Below are 20,794 nucleotides of genomic sequence, written 5' to 3'. Positions count from 1 at the left end.
TGGGAAATCTTTTTGTATCCAAATCCGGCTTTAAACTTCTCCACAACAGTATCTCGGACCTGCCTGGTGTGTTCCTTGTTCTTCATGATGCTCTCTGCGCTTTAAACAGACCTCTGAGACTATCACAGTGCAGGTGCATTTATACAGAGACTTGATTACACACAGGTGGATTCTTTTTATCATCATTAGTCATTTAGGTCAACATTGGATCATTCAGAGATCCTCACTGAACTTCTGGAGAGAGTTTGCTGCACTGAAAGTAAAGGGGCTGAATAATTTTGTACGCCCAATTTTTCAGTTTTTTATTTGTTAACAAAGTTTGAAATATCCAATAAATTTCGTTCCACTTCATGATTGTGTCCCACTTGTTGAGTCTTCACAAAGAATTACAGTTTTATATCTTTATGTTTGAAGCCTGAAATGTGGCAAAAGGTCACAAAGTTCAAGGGGGCTGAATACTTTCGCAAGGCACTGTATATATCAGATACATGGGGTGAGGACTAAGAGAACCATGGCCCAGTAGAGGGAATGAAACCTTTCCCACTCCAACCAATACAGTGAAATACATTAGAGTATAGCTGCTGTTTAACACATACTAGCAGGATGGAACTGGCTGAGTACTTATTTCTGTTATCATTATACCTTTGCTGATGTCATTCATCTTACCTTCCTATAGGAAGCAGAAAATCTTTTGGACTCATTAACTGGTCAGCCAGATGCAGAAGATATCCTGCTGTTTTCTGTACCGGTCTGCGCACCTTACACTGCCTTGATCAATTACAAGTGAGTTTACCATCAAATGAGAAGTGTACATTAAACATGAAGATGTTTTGCAGCTATTCATGATACAGGATCTTGCTTAGTAACGTGTGTTTGTTTACGGGTGGATGAGTCTTTTTATGAGGAGATGCTTCTGATTCACTTCTTTGCAAAAGGAAAATCCTAAAACGTATGTTTCCTTTATCTTGTGAAATTGTCACTTTACATTATTGTGTCTGTATATATAAATGTGTTTTCCTTTTTTTTTTTTTTTTTAGATATAAAGTTAAATTAACTCCAGGAACACAGAAAAAAGGAAAAGGTAAGATTAAGTGGGAAAACATATTTTTTAATAACCACCAATTAGATGTTCCTGTAGTCTTCAAGGTTCTGTTGTACACCTGTTGCACATAGCTGAAGACTGCATATATACTGGAGAATCTCTGAAACTCTGGACCTCTTCCTATCTTTCTGATACATTGAAGTAGAGCTTTTTCATTAAAGGAGTATAGCCAAAGATTTTTGGCTATACTTCTCTTGTGGCTCAAAGGAGTGAAGTTTGTTCTGCACTCCTGTGATCTGAATTTTGCCAACAGAGGGCTGGAGTTCGCTGTCAGCTGACATCACAGTCAGTCCAGGCTCTGGAAAGCACCCAGCAGACTGGATCAGCACCTGGCTCAGCCTCTCCACAATCTGCAGAGAGCCCGAGACAGCCACTCTCACCCCCTCCACAGCCCAACGCTCCATTGAGCAGAAGGAGTGTGTGTGTGCAGACGTCATGTCATATCCAGCTGGCTAATCAAGACAGCGATGGTGACAAACCTGGAAGAAGACTGGTGGACAATATCAGCGGTGGTGGCAGAGTGAGGTAGGAGACAGAGGCCATCACAGCGCTGGAGGAGGGGCCCTTTGGGAGGCAAGTCTGCCATAATGTAAACTATGCTCTGCATACGTGTACATTATAGGAAAAACCCTGCTTACCAAAACCCGAACAAAGAACTTCGCTTATTTACGCCCTTTTGATGTTTGAATATACTACTTTGTTATATCTGTTCAAAAAGTGTTAAAAAAAATATATATATATATACAGTCAGATCCCTAAATATTGGGACATCGACACAATTCTAATCTTTTTGGCTCTATACACCACCACAATGGATTTGAAATGAAACAAACAAGATGTGCTTTAACTGCAGACTTTCAGCTTTAATTTGAGGGTATTTACATCCAAATCAGGTGAACAGTGTAGGAATTACAACAGTTTGTATATGTGCCTCCCACTTTTTAAGGGACCAAAAGTAATGGGACAGATTAACAATCCTAAATCAAACTTTCACTTTTTAATACTTGGTTGCAAATCTTTTGCAGTCAATTACAGCCTGAAGTCTGGAACGCACAGACATCACCAGACGCTGGGTTTCATCCCTGGTGATGCTCTGCCAGGCCTCTACTGCAACTGTCTTCAGTTCCTGCTTGTTCTTGGGGCATTTTCCCTTCAGTTTTGTCTTCAGCAACTGAAATGCATGCTCAATCGGATTCAGGTCAGGTGATTGACTTGGCCATTGCATAACATTCACTTCTTTCCCTTAAAAAACTCTTTGGTTGCTTTTGCAGTATGCTTCGGGTCATTGTCCATCTGCACTGTGAAGCGCCGTCCAATGAGTTCTGAAGCTTTTGGCTGAATATGAGCAGATAATATTGCCCGAAACACTTCAGAATTCATCCTGCTGCTTTTGTCAGCAGTCACATCATCAATAAATACAAGAGAACCAGTTCCATTGGCAGCCATACATGCCCACGCCATGACACTACCATCACCATGCTTCACTGATGAGGATGCTTTGGATGATGAGCAGTTCCTTTCCTTCTCCATGCTCTTCTCTTCCCATCAATCTGGTACAAGTTGATCTTGGTCTCATCTGTCCATAGGATGTTGTTCCAGAACTGTGAAGGTTTTTTTAGATGTTTGGCAAACTCTAATCTGGCCTGTTTTTTGAGGCTCACATCTTGTGGTGAGCCCTCTGTATTCACTCTGGTGAAGTCTTCTCTTGATTGTTGACTTTGACACACATACACCTACCTCCTGGAGAGTGTTCTCGATCTGGCCAACTGTTGTGAAGGGTGTTTTCTTCACCAGGGAAAGAATTCTTCGGTCATCCACCACAGTTGTTTTCCGAGGTCTTCAGGGTCTTTTGGTGTTGCTGAGCTCACCGGTGTGTTCTTCCTTTTTAAGGATATTCCAAACAGTTGATTTGGCCACACCTAATGTTTTTGCTATCTCTCTGATGGGTTTGTTTTGTTTTTTTAGCCTAATGATGGCTTGCTTCACTGATAGTGACAGCTCTTTGGATCTCAATATATTGAGAGTTGACAGCAACAGATTCCAAATGTAAATAGCACACTTGAAATGAACTCTGGACCTTTTATCTGCTCCTTGTAAATGGGATAATGAGGGAATAACACACACCTGGCCATGGAACAGCTGAGCAGCCAATTGTCCCATTACTTTTGGTCCCTTTAAAAAGTGGGAGGCACATTTACAAACTGTTGTAATTCCTACACCTTTCACCTGATTTGGATGTAAATTAAAGCTGAAAGTCTGCAGTTAGTACATCGTGTTGGTTTTATTTAAAATCCATTGTGGTGGTGTATAGAGCCAAAAAGATTCTAATTGTGTTGATGTCCCAATATTTATGGACGTGTGTGTGTGTGTGTATATATATATATATATATATATATATATATATATATAATACATTTTCCGTCCAAGAAGCTGACAACATAGCACCTCTGCTACACTGACATCTCAAACCTTGGTATTAACCCTGTCCAGTTCACCTCTGTAGACTACTAAACATTTTTTTTTCTTTCAACAGCTGCTAAGACAGCCCTGAATAGTTTCATGCATTATAAGGAGTGCTCTGCTAGAGAGAAGGATTTATTACGCAGCGTGAAGGTAAGAACACCTTTCTTGAAAATGCTCCAATATACAAAATGTCTACAGCCTGTATCCAGGCGATCTGTATTTCATCTTGTATTTATTTATCCCACAGGACACGGATTTGTCTAGAAATATGCCAGGAAAGGTGAAAGTGTCAGCCCCTAATTTACTTAATGTCAAGAGAAAATGAGATTCAGATCAAAGTGACTGTGCATTATGTACATATGAAATTCCTCAGGAGTTGCAGAAAACTGAGATGAAAAAGCTACAAAATGTAATTGGGCTCCAATGGTAGCAGGGAGGGGATTTTTCAGCCGCGCAGATTAGGTACAAAATCCCAAAAGAAAGATCGCTGTTAACATTCTGGTTTGTGAGTTAAAGTGGAATGCCATTAGGAAATTTAACAGCAGCCAAAAAAAAAAAAAACTTGTACATTAGAGAACAGATTATTATTGCATTTCATAATCCACATTGGAGAGATTTTCCTTCCCTTTTTGTGCTGATGACACTGGAATAGGAAGTGAGAGAATGGTTTCCCAGTGGGAACACACAGTGGTATAAAGTTGATAGAGGTGTTAACCCTTCTCCATCATCAGAGGGTGCTTTATTGGCTCCCTCCTAAAGGCAGTTTACGGATTAAATGCCCACACCCCACTGCTGATGGGGCAGGGGTGTACCACTCAGAACCCCTCTCCAATATGTTGTTTTAATAGAATACACAAGCAGCTTTAAAGCAAATTGTCACATGTTTTCTTTAAAAGTGGAAAACCTCTGTTAAGATGGGCAGAATGGTAGTTAGTTCTACTTTATTGGATTACCTGAACATTATGCTGGCAGATAAGAAGGGTTAGTAAGGTTGGTTGCTTACCCAAAAACTATAACAGTAGATCCAGCAGTCCTCTGGTTTCAGGCCACATGTACTGGAGGGGACAGGGTAATGTTCTTGGGTATTAGGCCTCATTCACAGGGGTGAAGACAGGGTAATCATATGGTTGGGCTGATAGCTGTGTCTGCTTAGCCTGTACAGAATGAAGCCAGGCTGACAGGAGCTGGTGGTATTCTCATTTTCTTTACATCCTGTGGGTAAGGACAGATGTCCAACCCTGAAATCATTTGTGTGGCATCCATAGTCAGACATTTGTGTCTAACCACAGGTACCTACCCACAAAGGTAGACTGCTGCAGCTACTGTCAGCCTGTCAATTCTTTGTAGATGTTTCCCAACCTCAGCAATCAATATATGCTGTGTCTTTGCCACTTTCAATGCCCGAACAAGGCCTTATTGTCAGCAGAGTCCTCAGTGAAAGTGCACATTGATGATTGCAGTGCCCATGTAGATCATAGAGCCTACTTCTCCTAGCTTTAAGGTACTCACTTTACATCTCCGATCTGCCTTCCCCCATGCTTATTAAAGTAGCCCTAATGCTATAATTTGTGTTGGCTATAAAGTAGGAAAAAATGTTGCACTTTCACTCCCCACTGGTATCAGTGATTGTGCTGAACACCCCATTGAGCCCCAAAAATTTAATTCAATCATTATAAGTCTAATCTAAGAAGCAGCAGAACATAGGCATCAACTGAGAATTTTACAACTGTAATTTGGTTGCTAGATGTGAATTAAAGCTGAACTCCAGCTTTTGCTACACTTTACATGGGCCAAGCTGGCCTGAATAAACTGTCCCTCCCTAACATGAGGCCGCTTACAGAACTGTGTTCCGGGAGCAAGCAAAGACTTCCTGTCTTTTACCCAGAACACAATAGATTGTATCTGATCGATGCTCAGCCAAATGGAGAAAGTGATTTATTCTAGCAATGCATACAAAAGCTTCCTCTGATTAGCCGAGTCAGAGGTTGTGACATCATCAGCCAATCAGCGAAAGTTTTCTGTTCATTGCTAGAATAACATCACTTTCTCTGATGTATTCTAGCAATGAATAGAAAACTTCCTCTGATTGGCTGAGTCAGGCTGATGATGTCACAACCTCTGACTAGGCTAATTAGAGGAAGCTTTGTATTCATTGCTAGAATACATAGCTTTCTCCGATTTGTACCTGATCGGCGCTCAACCATCTACTGTGTTCTGGGTATGAGACAGGAAAGTTTTGGCTTGAACGAGGACACAATTCCATATGTAGCCTCAGCTACATACAGTTTATAACAGCACAGCCAGCTGTGAGGGACATTTTATTTGGGCTAACTTTGCCCACGCAAACTATGTAAAGTGGAGTTCAGCTTTAAGTGTTTGTGTACACAGGACCTTTCTCTTTAATCTTGAGCACAATGCAGCTAGCTTTATGCCAAGCAAGACATACATTTATTACAACCCTAACACTGCAAATAAGTTGCACTGATAGTCTGCTGCAGTCACCCTGAGAAGTTTGTCAGTATATTCTTGTCCTTCACTTGTGTTTGAAGTGTCCAAAAATCTGTATGCACCGCTCTCCATGAACAGCGTTACTATAGTGCAAAGAGATTGTGACTGTGTACACAAACTAGAATTCTTGTATTAAAATCTCACAAGATTTAAATTTTATATTAAAACTGCCAGCAGAAGTTGTTTTAAGACAAGTAATAATGTTATGTTTTAATAAGTGTGTTCACTTTGCACAATGAAAAATAAAGAACAATGTATTTTTCTTATTTTGTTTCTCCCAAATTAATTCTTCTGGACAAATAAAAGCTATTTGTAGACAGGACAGTCTCCTGCTTTTGTCTGTGATACTTCTAGCCACAATTGGCTAAGTAGAATAGAGATCAGACATGTTACCAAGCAATCCTCTAAACAGCCAGTAACTGAGGTTCCAGCAGGCTGAACAAAAAAAAAAAAAAAGCTGAGGCGTTTGGGGAGGAACTGCTGTACTAACTATGTGATGTTAGTACAGCCATCACACACGCTGACTGGATGCCAATTGGCAGACTTTTCGGCCAATGCTGCCTGATATTCAGCCTGAGTGTGTATGGTCCTTTAACATGAACAGTTCCCTGTTTTCCTGTAGGAATCCTGCGATAAGTCAGTGAGTCTGATCTGTCACTGCTTGCACGTGACTGCTTTGACCAATCTGATTTGCTCTAATCCATCCTAGAAGCCTTACAGGATGAACTGGGATTTCAAATTCCTGGACCACTACACCCTCTGTATGGGCAGGGACAGCTCATCACCCACCGAGGGAAGTTCAGAAAAAAAAGGTGAACAAACCTTTCCTGATCACCCTTGTAAAGGCAAACACTTGCCACAAAATCACATACCTGTACATCATTTTGCTCAAGTGGTTGAACTGGGGTGATGTCTGCAGCTGCAGGCATCACCCCGGTATTTTTTTTTTTTTAAGAGCCGACAGTTGCTTCCCTGTAAAATCAAACAAGCAGTGAGAGGGGACATACCCTCTCCATAAGGAGTACCTGTCACTGCCTATTACAAGGGATGTTTCTATTCCTTGTGACAGCAATAACAGTGAACAGAAATTGTATTTTTATTTAAAGGTACAGTGTAAAAATTAAACAATACATTTAAAGTACCCCATCCCTCCTTGCTCACGTGCCAAAGCAAACGCATTCGTAAGTCACGCCCACAAATGTAAACCATGTTCAAACCACACGTAAGGTTTTCCTGCGATCGTTTGAGCGAGAGCAAAAATTCTAGTGCAAGACCTCCTAACAGGTAACCTTTAAAAACGTCACCTATGGAGATTAAGTAATGTAGTTTGTTGCCATTCCTCTCGAGTGTGTGCATTTTTTTTTTTTTTTATATATAAACATGACACGCTAAGTATCCATTTACTTGGCGTACCATCTTTCACATTATACAAAAACATTGGGTTTTGTTTTTTTATTCATTGAATTTTTGACTTACCGTAAAATCCATTTCTTTGATGTTCATTGACTGACATGGCTCCTGATCATCATAACCATTGGGTTATACTGCCCCACTACAGGAATAGGACACTAGGCAGAAAGAATCTGGGGGGGAAGAAAAAAAAAAAAAAAAAATCTGACTATGCCTATGGGCAGTCCCGGGGGGGTATTCTCCCTCTCCCTGCTATATAGGTACTCAGTTTTTTTACAACGCCACAGAGGGGTGGGTGCGGTGTCCATCAATGCATTTTACGGTAAGTCAAAAATCCCATTTTCTCTTTTGTTCATTGACGGACACAGCTCCTGATCTTCATAACTATTGGGACAGCCCAAAGCAGTGGTAAACATGAGGGGTGGGAACAGCAAAAAAAAAAAAAGTCACCAGGCTAAACTGTAGCTAACAGGAACTCTCCTGCAAAAAAAATAAAAATACACTCAAAGAGGATCAGGTCCTCTAGATAGCAGCCTGCAAAACCTTGCGGCCAAAAGAAGCATCCGCAGATGCCAACACTTCCACTTTATAGAACTTTGTGAAAGTGTGCACCAATGACCAGGTGGCTGCCTTGCAAACTTGCGTCACTGACGCCTGATGAAGGATGGCTCAGGAGGCACTGAGCGCCCCAGTAGAGTGCGTGTTGACAGGGAAAGCAGGAACCTGACCCTTGATGGAATAGGCCTTTAATAATTTCATCCAGACTAGCCCCAAACGGGTGAAGGGGAGATCAGTCAAGGACTTTTTAAAATTCTGATCCGCAGACCAGCATTCAAGCCAAAGACATGCCGAAGGACATCTGCCGAAACAGATAGCCGAGCTGCATCCAAAGAGGCATCACAGATAAACTGCAGCCCCTGGACCAGCTGGTCCGCCAGCTCAGCAAAGGCAGGGGGAGCTGTTCTGCCTCCAGGTCACAGCGTAAAAGCTTAGCCCACTTGGTCAGAGTTTGCAACACCAGGGCAATGGTGAATACTGGGCCCAGTGCTAAACCAGCCAGAGTGTACATATTGCGGGCTATAGCCTCTGCGTTCCTGTCAGCCGGGTCCTTAAAGGCCGGGGACTCTTCAACCAAAATCATGGTTGCCTTGTTTAATCTGGAAAGCGGAGGGTCCACCCTTAATAAAAGGGACTCCTCATAGGGGTAACACCTAGTAAATCGCTTAGGGACCCCAAGGGGACGTTTTGGATGGGGGGCCCTGGCAGGAGCCCCTACCAGGTACAACTCCCCATCACTAGCACAGCGCCCTGCCCCCAACCCAGGAGGTGGACCAGACCACCCACACAGCCCCAGCATAAGTGGGGGGGACGATGGGGGACAGATGAAAGGGGGGGGGGTGCCTGACCATCCCAAGGAGGGAGAGGGGGTACAGCTACTCATTATACCAGGAACCAGGCGAGCTTTGCTCCAGACAGAACCCCTCGCCATCAAAATAGTGGGGGCTGTCGGCCGGGAGGAACGCGGCGACTCAGGCCAAGACCTGGTCGTATGCGACCTCACGAGGCGTTTAACTCGCAGGACAGCCCCCGTCCAGTGGGGCTATGTACCTGCCGACTTAGCACTGAGCTCTGCGCGCTCTCGCTGGCCAGACTGGGGTGACCACTGGATCCAGATTATCCAGCCCATCACCTACTCTGGCAGTTGATTGTATATCTTCACAGGAAAAAAAAAAAATTGCCAGGAGCAGAGATCCCAGCAAGGAACTGAGTTACTCCTTGAGCAAAAAAACTGAGTATCTATAGCAGGGAGAGGGAGTATACCCTCTGCGACTGCCCATAGGCATAGCTAAATTATTTTTCTGCCTAGTGTTCTACTCCTGTATGGGGCAGTATAACCCAATGGTTATGAAGATCAGGAGCTGTGTCCGTCAATGAACAAAAGAGAAAAAAATTGCTTTTAAAATACCGCTGCGCAACAAATCTCAGAAATAGGCCTTATATTGAAGTAGTTACACAGAACCTGAACTCTGGAAGTTGTGTCTAATATAAAAATAAAAAATCCCACACAAGCAGAAAGTAAAGGAGTAGTTATTTGTATTGCCTGTACTCTCCCTGCTGCTGATCTTTTCCCATTATTGACATACTACATGCTTCCTGTACTGTGTGGACATGGCTTTGCTTCCTCCTGTCAGAGCTGCCCTCCCAATGACTGTTGGAATATTCAAGCAGCAACGAGAGGTGGAGGAAGCACAGATCCACAGAATGAAAGCAGCAGAACGATCATTCCAGTGCAGGTTCTCAGATACAGCTTCCTCTACAGTAAGCAGCACAACTAGATGTTCTCTAAGATAGAGAAGCTTCACTTTAAGGGTGCCCTGGCCAGCACAGGAGGTTGCTCACATTAGGCCAGTGTCTTGTGAATAAGTTGGAACACCAACTCCCTTTCTATTGCAAGTGGTACAGCTGTCCTAAAGTTCATCAAAATACACTGAAAAATCAGCATTTTTAATTCTCCACATTTATTGAATATATTTACATTAAAGTAAGAACTATACTGAGCCAAAACAGAAAAAACAAAACTAAAACACAATCACTATATACAGCTGTATATCAGGTTTGCTCCTCATGAGCCACAAGTGTTGACACTGGCAAACCTCTGCTGGACGCTGTGGAGGAGATGTTTGGGTAGACAGTCCAAGGAGCCAGACAGGATCTCTTTGTAGAAGATGACCGTCTCTAGACAAAGCCTGAAATCAATGAGAATTCATCAAAACCTAGGATCAGCCTATTTGTGGCCTCTTCAGCATGTGAACTTATTCAGGAAGACAACTAGAATGTTCCTCACCCATCTGACTGTAGTATATTAACCATTTGGATACTTACATTCCCTTCCTGACCAGGCCAATGATCAGCCTTCAGCACTGTCACACTTTGACAATTGCACGGTCAAGCAACACTGTACACACATGACATTCTTATCTTTTTTTCCGACACAAAGAGTTTTTTTTGTGGTGGTATTTAACCACTTGCCAACTGCCGCACGACTATTTACGTCGGCAGTCATCCCCTCACAGGCAAATCGACGTAGGGCTACGTCGCTAGCCTGTAAGGGTTTTGGGAGGGAGCGCGCGCCGCTGGATGCGCGCTCCCGCTCGGTCACGGACCCCCCCCCCCACGTGTGTAGTCCCGGCGGACCCGATGTCCGCCGGGCACTCGCGATCGTCCGTGACAGCAGGAGAAAGGCAGGTGGCTAGTGTAAACAAAGCCGCCTGTCCGTCTCCCCTGTGTAAGAATGGTGATCATACGGTTCTACTATGTAGGTCTGTTGATCTCTGTTCTTACACATCAAGCCACAGCCAATCACAGTTAGAAACACGCCCCTAGGACACACTTAACCCCTCCCTCTCCAATACAGTTAACTTCTTCACTGCCAGTGGCATTTTTTACAGTAACAGTGCATATGTATAGCACTGATTACTGTAGTAATGTCACTGGTAACCCCAAAAATGTCAAAAATGTCCGTCAAGGGTCCGATCTGTCCGCTGCAATGTCGCAGTCCCGCAAAAAAAAAAAAAAACGCAGATCGCCGCCATTACGCGTTTAAAAAAAAATCTTTCCCTTTGTTAGTAAGCGCAATAACTTTTACGCAAACAAATCAAAATATGCTTTTTGCGATTTTTTTTTTTACCAAACATGGTAAAAAAAAAAAAAAAAATTGGCCTAAAATGTTAAAATTTAGATTTTTACATTTTTTGGGGGGGAATTTCATATAAATAAGTGAAAAATATTGTTATTTTTGCAAAATTTACGCTTTTTTTGTTTATAGCGCATGATCAAAAAAAAAAAAAAAAAACGCACAGGTGATCAAATACCACCAAAAGAAAGCTCTGTTTGTGGGAAAAAAAAGGGCGCCAAATTCGTTTAGGTACAGCGTCGCACGACCGCGCAATTGTCCGTTAAAGTCACGCAGTGCCGAATCGCAAAATAGGCCCTGGTCAGGAAGGGGGTAAAATCTTCCGGGGCTTAAGTGGTTAATTACCACTGGATTTTTTTTTTTTGTTAAACAGATGGGCAAAAAAAAAAAAGACTAAACAGTTTTAAAAAAGTAGTATATAGAGGGGGATTAACCGCGCTTAAAGAAAATAATATTGAACAGCAGCAACTTCAAGTGTGACCACACCCTGTAGAATATTTGTAAATTAAGTTGCGCTAAGTGTGATAAATGGAGATGTAAAGTCCATAAAGTCCCAATAGTAAATGATGATGACAAAATCCTAGATGTAATCCTGGACCAGACTCCCTTAAGGGTATAGGCTTACCAGATTCAGGTAAGAGAAAAGCAGATACTCAATGAATCTTGTCACCTTGATAGAAGATCCAGGCCCACGTGAGCGGTAGACTCAATGGTCATTGGATCATGAAAAAAATGTAAAATACGCAATAGCGTAAAACCCAACAAATAGGTAAATATCACCAATGTGACTTGAAAATAACGTGTGTAAAAATTAGACCACCACCAAAGATTCTTATTATCAGTGGGCAAGTGTATATTAAAGAAAATGGTGTGTGTTAAATACCCCTTACCAAATATAAATAAGGGTAGGTGTATATAAAACCAATAAATAATCCCAGCAGAAGTTGCCTCTTACCAGACGACTATAATGGATGTGCCAAAGTGAAAAAAACAATGATGAAAGATAGGTGTAGAACCATCACCAGCTAGATGAGCCTCTTACCATGTGAACGAAATCAAAATGTGTAAAATCAGATTCCAATAAGACACCAAGATTCAGTACCGAAAAGGAACCAGTAGGGGTCACCTCTTACCAGATCTTTAGATCAACCACGCTTGTATGATATTAATTGGTTAGGGGTCCGGCAACAGACTCGAGCAACTGATCCTCAGATGTTCCCAATGTTCACCATTCAAAAAGAGAGAGAGAGGCTCCCATAGCGTAAAACAGTAAAATTTATTCCAAAAATAAAAGCAAGAACACTCACAGAAACCAGGATGGAATGAGCAATTGTATACAGCCGCCGGCCGAACGGCTTCGCTCGCCCGCACTCTCTGGTCGCGATCGGATGACGTCAGTATGCCGTGCCCTGACGACGTTTCGTCACAGATGACGTTTTCAAAGGTGCGGACGGCGTACTGACGCCATCTATTTATGCGGGGAGGTAAACAGAGACCGGAAGCGAACGAGCACCGCTCCGCCATCTTGGATGGGGGAAACCAAGAACGGGACGGAAACTCATTCAATATCCAGAGATTGATACCTAAAAAACTATGTATGAAAACAACATTGAAAGTTTCACATAGCCCGCAAATTAATTATACTAAACACATGCTAGTTAACATAATCAAATGTCGAATGGTATACATAAATAACCACATAAATGGATCGAGTATGCCGCCATCTAGAGGTTATGAATAAGTATTGCCAAGCTAAACATCATAGTCACAATATAGACACAATATCACAATATAGTCACAATAGGACAAGCACTCTTTTTAACCCTCACAATATTATAAAATTATGGAGGGAAAAATTAATGACATTGGTGAGATTTCATCTTATGTCCATTTTAAGTACAGTAAAACTCAAACATCTGTTGGTTGAAAAACTTATTCTATATGACTATCAATTGGATAAACCAGAACTGTGTAGGGCAATTAAGATACCTCAGATATTAACACTTGCATGCTAATTGCATAAATTTGATACTGTTCTCTGACTGTAACAATAAAAAATATTAAAAATAATATAAATAAGAAGGGGAAAAACTAATTAGTTAAAAAAGGAAAAAGAGAACCCTAATGGAATTGGATTGACTAAGCATTATTTATAAACGCGTTTACCTCAATATCGACATTGAGTCCAAACGGTACATAAGTTTTGACCCGGTGAATCCAGGTCATCTCTAGCTTTGAGATTCCTCTAACTAGAGGTTCACCTCTCCAGTGGGGTACAAATTTATCTATCCCAAGAAATAAGGTATTTCTGGGATTTTTATTGTGGACAAGGGCATAATGTTTGGACACTGAATGCTTAGGAAAACCTTTGAGTATATTTGATATATGTTCATTCAGTCTTACTTGTAGCGGTCTTTTGGTACGTCCTATGTATTGAAGCCCGCATGGGCACTGGAGTAGATAAACAATGCCAGTGCTCATGCAGGAGATAAATGGCTTAATGGCATGAACTCTGCCTGTACTGGTAGATTTGAATTCTTTAACTGTTCTACATTTGTTGGAACTGAAAGAACAGACTCGGCATCTGTTGCATTTGTAGAATCCAGTTAGCTGACTTAAAAAGGTGGGTTTGGGAGCAGGTGGTTCTAAAATATTAGGTGCCACTTTGTCCCTCAAAGTGGGAGCCCCTTTGAATACCACACGTGGTTTGTCAGGCAGGGTACTGCCCAAAATTGGGTCATTGCCAAGAATATGCCAATGACGACCAACTATATTTTTAACACTCATATGTTGGGTTGAGAAAGGGGTAACAAAAGGTAAATCAAATGAGGGGTCTTTGTTATCTACTCTGGACACATTGTTCAATAGTTGCGTTCTATTCAATCTGCTAACCTCCAAAAGGGTTGCATCAAGAAACGTTTTACTATATCCCTTGTCCAGGAACCTTTTAGTGAGAACAAGAGCCTGAGATTGAAACTCCTGAAATTCACTACAATTACGCCTAATACGTAGGTATTGGCCTTTGGGTATAGCCCTCAGCCATGGTGCGTAATGACAGCTATCGACAGGAATATATGAATTCCTGTCGGTTGTTTTAAAATATGTACATGTCGAGAATTGACCATCCTTGATTCTGATGGTGAGGTCAAGGAAATTGACAGAAGACTGGCTACATTCATAATTTAACTGAATACCCCGATCATTAGAGTTTAAGTGTTCCAAAAAAGCTATTAAGTCACTGTGGTGGCCATCCCAGAGGAGGAGCACATCATCTATATACCTAGCCCAAAGCAGTATCTGCGGCCTGCGATGGGAATAGATGACGTGCTCCTCCCACTGGGCCATAAATAGGTTGGCAAGTGACGGGGCATATTTAGCGCCCATGGCCACCCCAGTGACCTGTTGGTAAAATTGCCCATTGTACCAAAAGTAATTATGGTGAGTGGCGAACTCCAGTAGTTCCATAATAAAGGATATCTGAATTGTTGGTAAGTCAGAATACCTATTAAGGTACATGTTGACTGCATTTAACCCCACATTATGTGGAATAATTGTATAACTGATAATAAGAATCTTTGGTGGTGGTCTAATTTTTACACACGTTATTTTCAAGTCACATTGGTGATATTTACCTATTTGTTGGGTTTTACGCTATTGCGTATTTTACATTTTTTTCATGATCCAATGACCATTGAGTCTACCGCTCACGTGGGCCTGGATCTTCTATCAAGGTGACAAGATTCATTGAGTATCTGCTTTTCTCTTACCTGAATCTGGTAAGCCTATACCCTTAAGGGAGTCTGGTCCAGGATTACATCTAGGATTTTGTCATCATCATTTACTATTGGGACTTTATGGACTTTACATCTCCATTTATCACACTTAGCGCAACTTAATTTACAAATATTCTACAGGGTGTGGTCACACTTGAAGTTGCTGCTGTTCAATATTATTTTCTTTAAGCGCGGTTAATCCCCCTCTATATACTATTCTTTCTTTTGACCTTTAACTGCAGCTTTTAGTTATATTCATATAACAATGGATATTTTTGAATACCGAGCCTCCAGGTCACTCAATACAGATGGAGTCTTTGAGGTCCTCTCTACTGAGGAAACAGATGTGAGTGGGCTCTTCATGAGGCTTAAGAATTTACTTGTAACAGAAATTCATACTCAATGGGACATAGCCTTCTTGGATACATATATCAAGAAGACTATGGTTCCCAGGAGCCTCAGGTGGGAAGTAAGTCCCCAACTTGGAGAGGTCGAGTTGGAGGATTGGTATAAATACTTCAATGAGGCAGGGGTGAACTTCTTGCGTTTTCTATCAGGTAGAAAGAGTGCCAAACTTTCCAGACTCGATGACGAAATCAAACTAGTCAAAGAGAAATTAGCACCCTATAAGGAAGGTGAGGAGTACAAATCTTCCTCAGCTGATCTCTTGAAAAATCTTGAAAAAGAAGAAAGGGATCAGAAAATTAAAAAACGCAAGAAGTTCAATAGGGATCTCCAGGATTATCACTCGAGTAGCGTTTTTGAATGGCAAAAACGGCTGATGGCGGAATTAAATCCTGATGAAGAGGTTATGGAGATTTCTACGGCTCAAACCAATAGAGCCATACCTATCCCCTTACAAACAGCAAATAACACAAAAAAATCACAAAAGAAGGGTCCCCATCAGAATACTAGACGCCCTTCTTACAAATCACCCCACAGGGGACCGAACCCCAAAAAGGGTAAACAACCTCATAATCAACCTAAGCCTACCAATGTGTTTAACAATCAAGGTCATAATACCAACTGGCAACATGGTGGGCGAAATCAAGGTAATACTCCAAATTACCATCAAGGAGATTATATCCATCCATCCGGTTACCCCAATACTCCTCAGTGGAGAAGGGGGCCTTATAACTACCCAGAACCTCCTCATCATTATAGGGATCATGGTTCGGATTATGGTTATCAACGTCCTCCTTATGGCGGGTATGACCATAGCCCTTCCAGATCAGATGTGCATTGGTATGATCCACCTGCAGGTCGAGGTAGGGGTCCAATTAGAGAGTCTAACTGGCAAAACAGATCCGATATTAGACAGGACAGTTATCAGTATAATGTCCCATTGCAAAATAGATTTTACCCTTTAAAAGACAATGAGGGTCCCAATGATAACCAACCCCTCCCCAATCAGGGTGCACCTCAGCCCCCTAGGGAGATTGTTTCAGATAACATAACCCCCCACAGTTCCACTGGCCAAAGCTATCCAGGTTGGGGTTTTCCCAGGGCCACACAAGGAACCAAGCGCCCCGCCGAACCTCAAGAGGAAGTAGAGGAGGCAGGCGCATCCAATCTAAAAAAAGTAAAAACTTAGCTGGGGCAGGGGTCTTTAACCTCAGTAAGGTAGTTTTAACAGAATCTGAAAAACTTTTACTAGATAAGGGTTTGAAATATGCTCCTCCGAAACGCCTGGACAAATTTCACACTTACATGGATGTCCACAAGTTTGTGAGGAAGCTTAATATTAAAAGATATATATTAAGCAACCCTATTAAAGAGAATCGTTTGACTAGCTCAGAAATTCAACACTCCGGGCTCTCAAATGCTTCACTATTTAATCCTCCGGGATCCCTAGCTCCAGCATTAAAAGTTTTTAGGGATGTTGTACTAAGAGATCTTGACAAGATCAAACTGCACAATACCTCCTTGTCTGCTGGCCTACAAACAGGATTAGATTCCTTGTGTGAAAATAAGGATTTGGTCATCAGACCAGCAGACAAGGGGGGTGGGATCGTTGTACTTGATCGCAGTGATTATAACCGAGAGATGCAACGTATCTTGGGTGACAATCAAACTTATGTTCCACTCTCCAAGGACCCTAAGATTTCTTATAAAAAGACTTTGGAGGGCATTGTGGAGAGAGGATATAATCAAAATATAATAAACAAAAAAGAAAAAGCATTCTTGATCCCTAAGTGCCCTCGCACTCCGGTTATCTATTACTTACCTAAATTGCATAAGAGTCTGACTTCCCCCCCGGGTCGTCCCATTGTCAGTGGCATCGACTCTGTGACGTCCCGGGTGGGGAAGTACATTGACTCTTACTTGCAGCCATTGGTGCAAACCACACCTTCATATATTAAAGATACGAGACACGTCATTAGCCTCCTAATGGGTTTGACTCCCAGTGACCATCTTTGGATGGTCACTGCCGATGTCTCCTCTCTTTATACAATTATTCCACATAATGTGGGGTTAAATGCAGTCAACATGTACCTTAATAGGGATTCTGACTTACCAACAATTCAGATATCCTTTATTATGGAACTACAGGAGTTCGCCACTCACCATAATTACTTTTGGTACAATGGGCAATTTTACCAACAGGTCACTGGGGTGGCCATGGGCGCTAAATATGCCCCGTCACTTGCCAACTTATTTATGGCCCAGTGGGAGGAGCACGTCATCTATTCCCATCGCAGGCCGCAGATACTGCTTTGGGCTAGGTATATAGATGATGTGCTCCTCCTCTGGGATGGCCACCACAGTGACTTAATAGCTTTTTTGGAACACTTAAACTCTAATGATCGGGGTATTCAGTTAAATTATGAATGTAGCCAGTCTTCTGTCAATTTCCTTGACCTCACCATCAGAATCAAGGATGGTCAATTCTCGACATGTACATATTTTAAAACAACCGACAGGAATTCATATATTCCTGTCGATAGCTGTCATTACGCACCATGGCTGAGGGCTATACCCAAAGGCCAATACCTACGTATTAGGCGTAATTGTAGTGAATTTCAGGAGTTTCAATCTCAGGCTCTTGTTCTCACTAAAAGGTTCCTGGACAAGGGATATAGTAAAACGTTTCTTGATGCAACCCTTTTGGAGGTTAGCAGATTGAATAGAACGCAACTATTGAACAATGTGTCCAGAGTAGATAACAAAGACCCCTCATTTGATTTACCTTTTGTTACCCCTTTCTCAACCCAACATATGAGTGTTAAAAATATAGTTGGTCGTCATTGGCATATTCTTGGCAATGACCCAATTTTGGGCAGTACCCTGCCTGACAAACCACGTGTGGTATTCAAAGGGGCTCCCACTTTGAGGGACAAAGTGGCACCTAATATTTTAGAACCACCTGCTCCCAAACCCACCTTTTTAAGTCAGCTAACTGGATTCTACAAATGCAACAGATGCCGAGTCTGTTCTTTCAGTTCCAACAAATGTAGAACAGTTAAAGAATTCAAATCTACCAGTACAGGCAGAGTTCATGCCATTAAGCCATTTATCTCCTGCATGAGCACTGGCATTGTTTATCTACTCCAGTGCCCATGCGGGCTTCAATACATAGGACGTACCAAAAGACCGCTACAAGTAAGACTGAATGAACATATATCAAATATACTCAAAGGTTTTCCTAAGCATTCAGTGTCCAAACATTATGCCCTTGTCCACAATAAAAATCCCAGAAATACCTTATTTCTTGGGATAGATAAATTTGTACCCCACTGGAGAGGTGAACCTCTAGTTAGAGGAATCTCAAAGCTAGAGATGACCTGGATTCACCGGGTCAAAACTTATGTACCGTTTGGACTCAATGTCGATATTGAGGTAAACGCGTTTATAAATAATGCTTAGTCAATCCAATTCCATTAGGGTTCTCTTTTTCCTTTTTTAACTAATTAGTTTTTCCCCTTCTTATTTATATTATTTTTAATATTTTTTATTGTTACAGTCAGAGAACAGTATCAAATTTATGCAATTAGCATGCAAGTGTTAATATCTGAGGTATCTTAATTGCCCTACACAGTTCTGGTTTATCCAATTGATAGTCATATAGAATAAGTTTTTCAACCAACAGATGTTTGAGTTTTACTGTACTTAAAATGGACATAAGATGAAATCTCACCAATGTCATTAATTTTTCCCTCCATAATTTTATAATATTGTGAGGGTTAAAAAGAGTGCTTGTCCTATTGTGACTATATTGTGATATTGTGTCTATATTGTGACTATGATGTTTAGCTTGGCAATACTTATTCATAACCTCTAGATGGCGGCATACTCGATCCATTTATGTGGTTATTTATGTATACCATTCGACATTTGATTATGTTAACTAGCATGTGTTTAGTATAATTAATTTGCGGGCTATGTGAAACTTTCAATGTTGTTTTCATACATAGTTTTTTAGGTATCAATCTCTGGATATTGAATGAGTTTCCGTCCCGTTCTTGGTTTCCCCCATCCAAGATGGCGGAGCGGTGCTCGTTCGCTTCCGGTCTCTGTTTACCTCCCCGCATAAATAGATGGCGTCAGTACGCCGTCCGCACCTTTGAAAACGTCATCTGTGACGAAACGTCGTCAGGGCACGGCGTACTGACGTCATCCGATCGCGACCAGAGAGTGCGGGCGAGCGAAGCCGTTCGGCCGGCGGCTGTATACAATTGCTCATTCCATCCTGGTTTCTGTGAGTGTTCTTGCTTTTATTTTTGGAATAAATTTTACTGTTTTACGCTATGGGAGCCTCTCTCTCTCTTTTTGAATGGTGAACATTGGGAACATCTGAGGATCAGTTGCTCGAGTCTGTTGCCGGACCCCTAACCAATTAATATCATACAAGCGTGGTTGATCTAAAGATCTGGTAAGAGGTGACCCCTACTGGTTCCTTTTCGGTACTGAATCTTGGTGTCTTATTGGAATCTGATTTTACACATTTTGATTTCGTTCACATGGTAAGAGGCTCATCTAGCTGGTGATGGTTCTACACCTATCTTTCATCATTGTTTTTTTCACTTTGGCACATCCATTATAGTCGTCTGGTAAGAGGCAACTTCTGCTGGGATTATTTTTTGGTTTATATACACCTACCCTTATTTATATTTGGTAAGGGGTATTTAACACACACCATTTTCTTTAATATACACTTGCCCACTGATAATAAGAATCTTTGGTGGTGGTCTAATTTTTACACACGTTATTTTCAAGTCACATTGGTGATATTTACCTATTTGTTGGGTTTTACGCTATTGCGTATTTTACATTTTTTTCATGATCCAATGACCATTGAGTCTACCGCTCACGTGGGCCTGGATCTTCTATCAAGGTGACAAGATTCATTGAGTATCTGCTTTTCTCTTACCTGAATCTGGTAAGCCTATACCCTTAAGGGAGTCTGGTCCAGGATTACATCTAGGATTTTGTCATCATCATTTACTATTGGGACTTTATGGACTTTACATCTCCATTTATCACACTTAGCGCAACTTAATTTACAAAAGTTTTAAAAAAGAAAAATGTTTTTCAGTTTGTTATAAAATTCTGCAAACCGGTACATTTTTCCCTTTCACTGATGTGTGCTGATGAGGCGGCACTGCATTGATTTGCTCAGTAGTTCCAGATAATATGTGGCTGTAGGAGAGAATCTGGGCTGTATTACTCTCTGCAGTCTGTTACTGACATACAGCATCATCCAAAGTATACAGACACCCCTCTAAATTATTGATACGGTTACTACTACAGGTTCCAAAGCATTCAATTCCAACTTTGTGGGTACGGCTTGGGCAGAGCCCTTTTCTGTTCCATTTTGACTGTGCCCCATGGTATAGGAATGGT

General features: G+C 41.6%; 2 protein-coding genes across 2 annotated transcripts in view; one reads left to right on the top strand and one right to left on the bottom strand.

The window, feature by feature from the left end:
• Positions 1-4,259, top strand: part of NEMF (nuclear export mediator factor) — a 75,996-nt gene extending 71,737 nt beyond the window's left edge. The window contains exons 30-33 of the mRNA XM_082242862.1: positions 677-783; positions 1,038-1,081; positions 3,636-3,715; positions 3,813-4,259. Coding sequence (XP_082098988.1) covers positions 677-783; positions 1,038-1,081; positions 3,636-3,715; positions 3,813-3,890 — 309 coding nt within the window. The 3' untranslated portion in view covers positions 3,891-4,259. The remainder of the gene's footprint in view (positions 1-676; positions 784-1,037; positions 1,082-3,635; positions 3,716-3,812) is intronic.
• Positions 4,260-9,983: 5,724 nt separating this feature from the next.
• KLHDC2 (kelch domain containing 2) overlaps positions 9,984-20,794 on the bottom strand; it is a 32,875-nt gene continuing 22,064 nt past the window's right edge. Inside the window, exon 13 of the mRNA XM_082275435.1 lies at positions 9,984-10,230. Coding sequence (XP_082131561.1) covers positions 10,107-10,230 — 124 coding nt within the window. The 3' untranslated portion in view covers positions 9,984-10,106. The remainder of the gene's footprint in view (positions 10,231-20,794) is intronic.

The sequence above is a fragment of the Pelophylax lessonae genome, assembly GCF_965119305.1.
Source record: "Pelophylax lessonae genome assembly, chromosome: 13".
In the NCBI taxonomy this organism is placed as follows: domain Eukaryota; kingdom Metazoa; phylum Chordata; class Amphibia; order Anura; family Ranidae; genus Pelophylax; species Pelophylax lessonae.
Note: the sequence above shows the minus strand (reverse complement) of the source record. Positions and strands in the feature narration are given on the sequence as shown.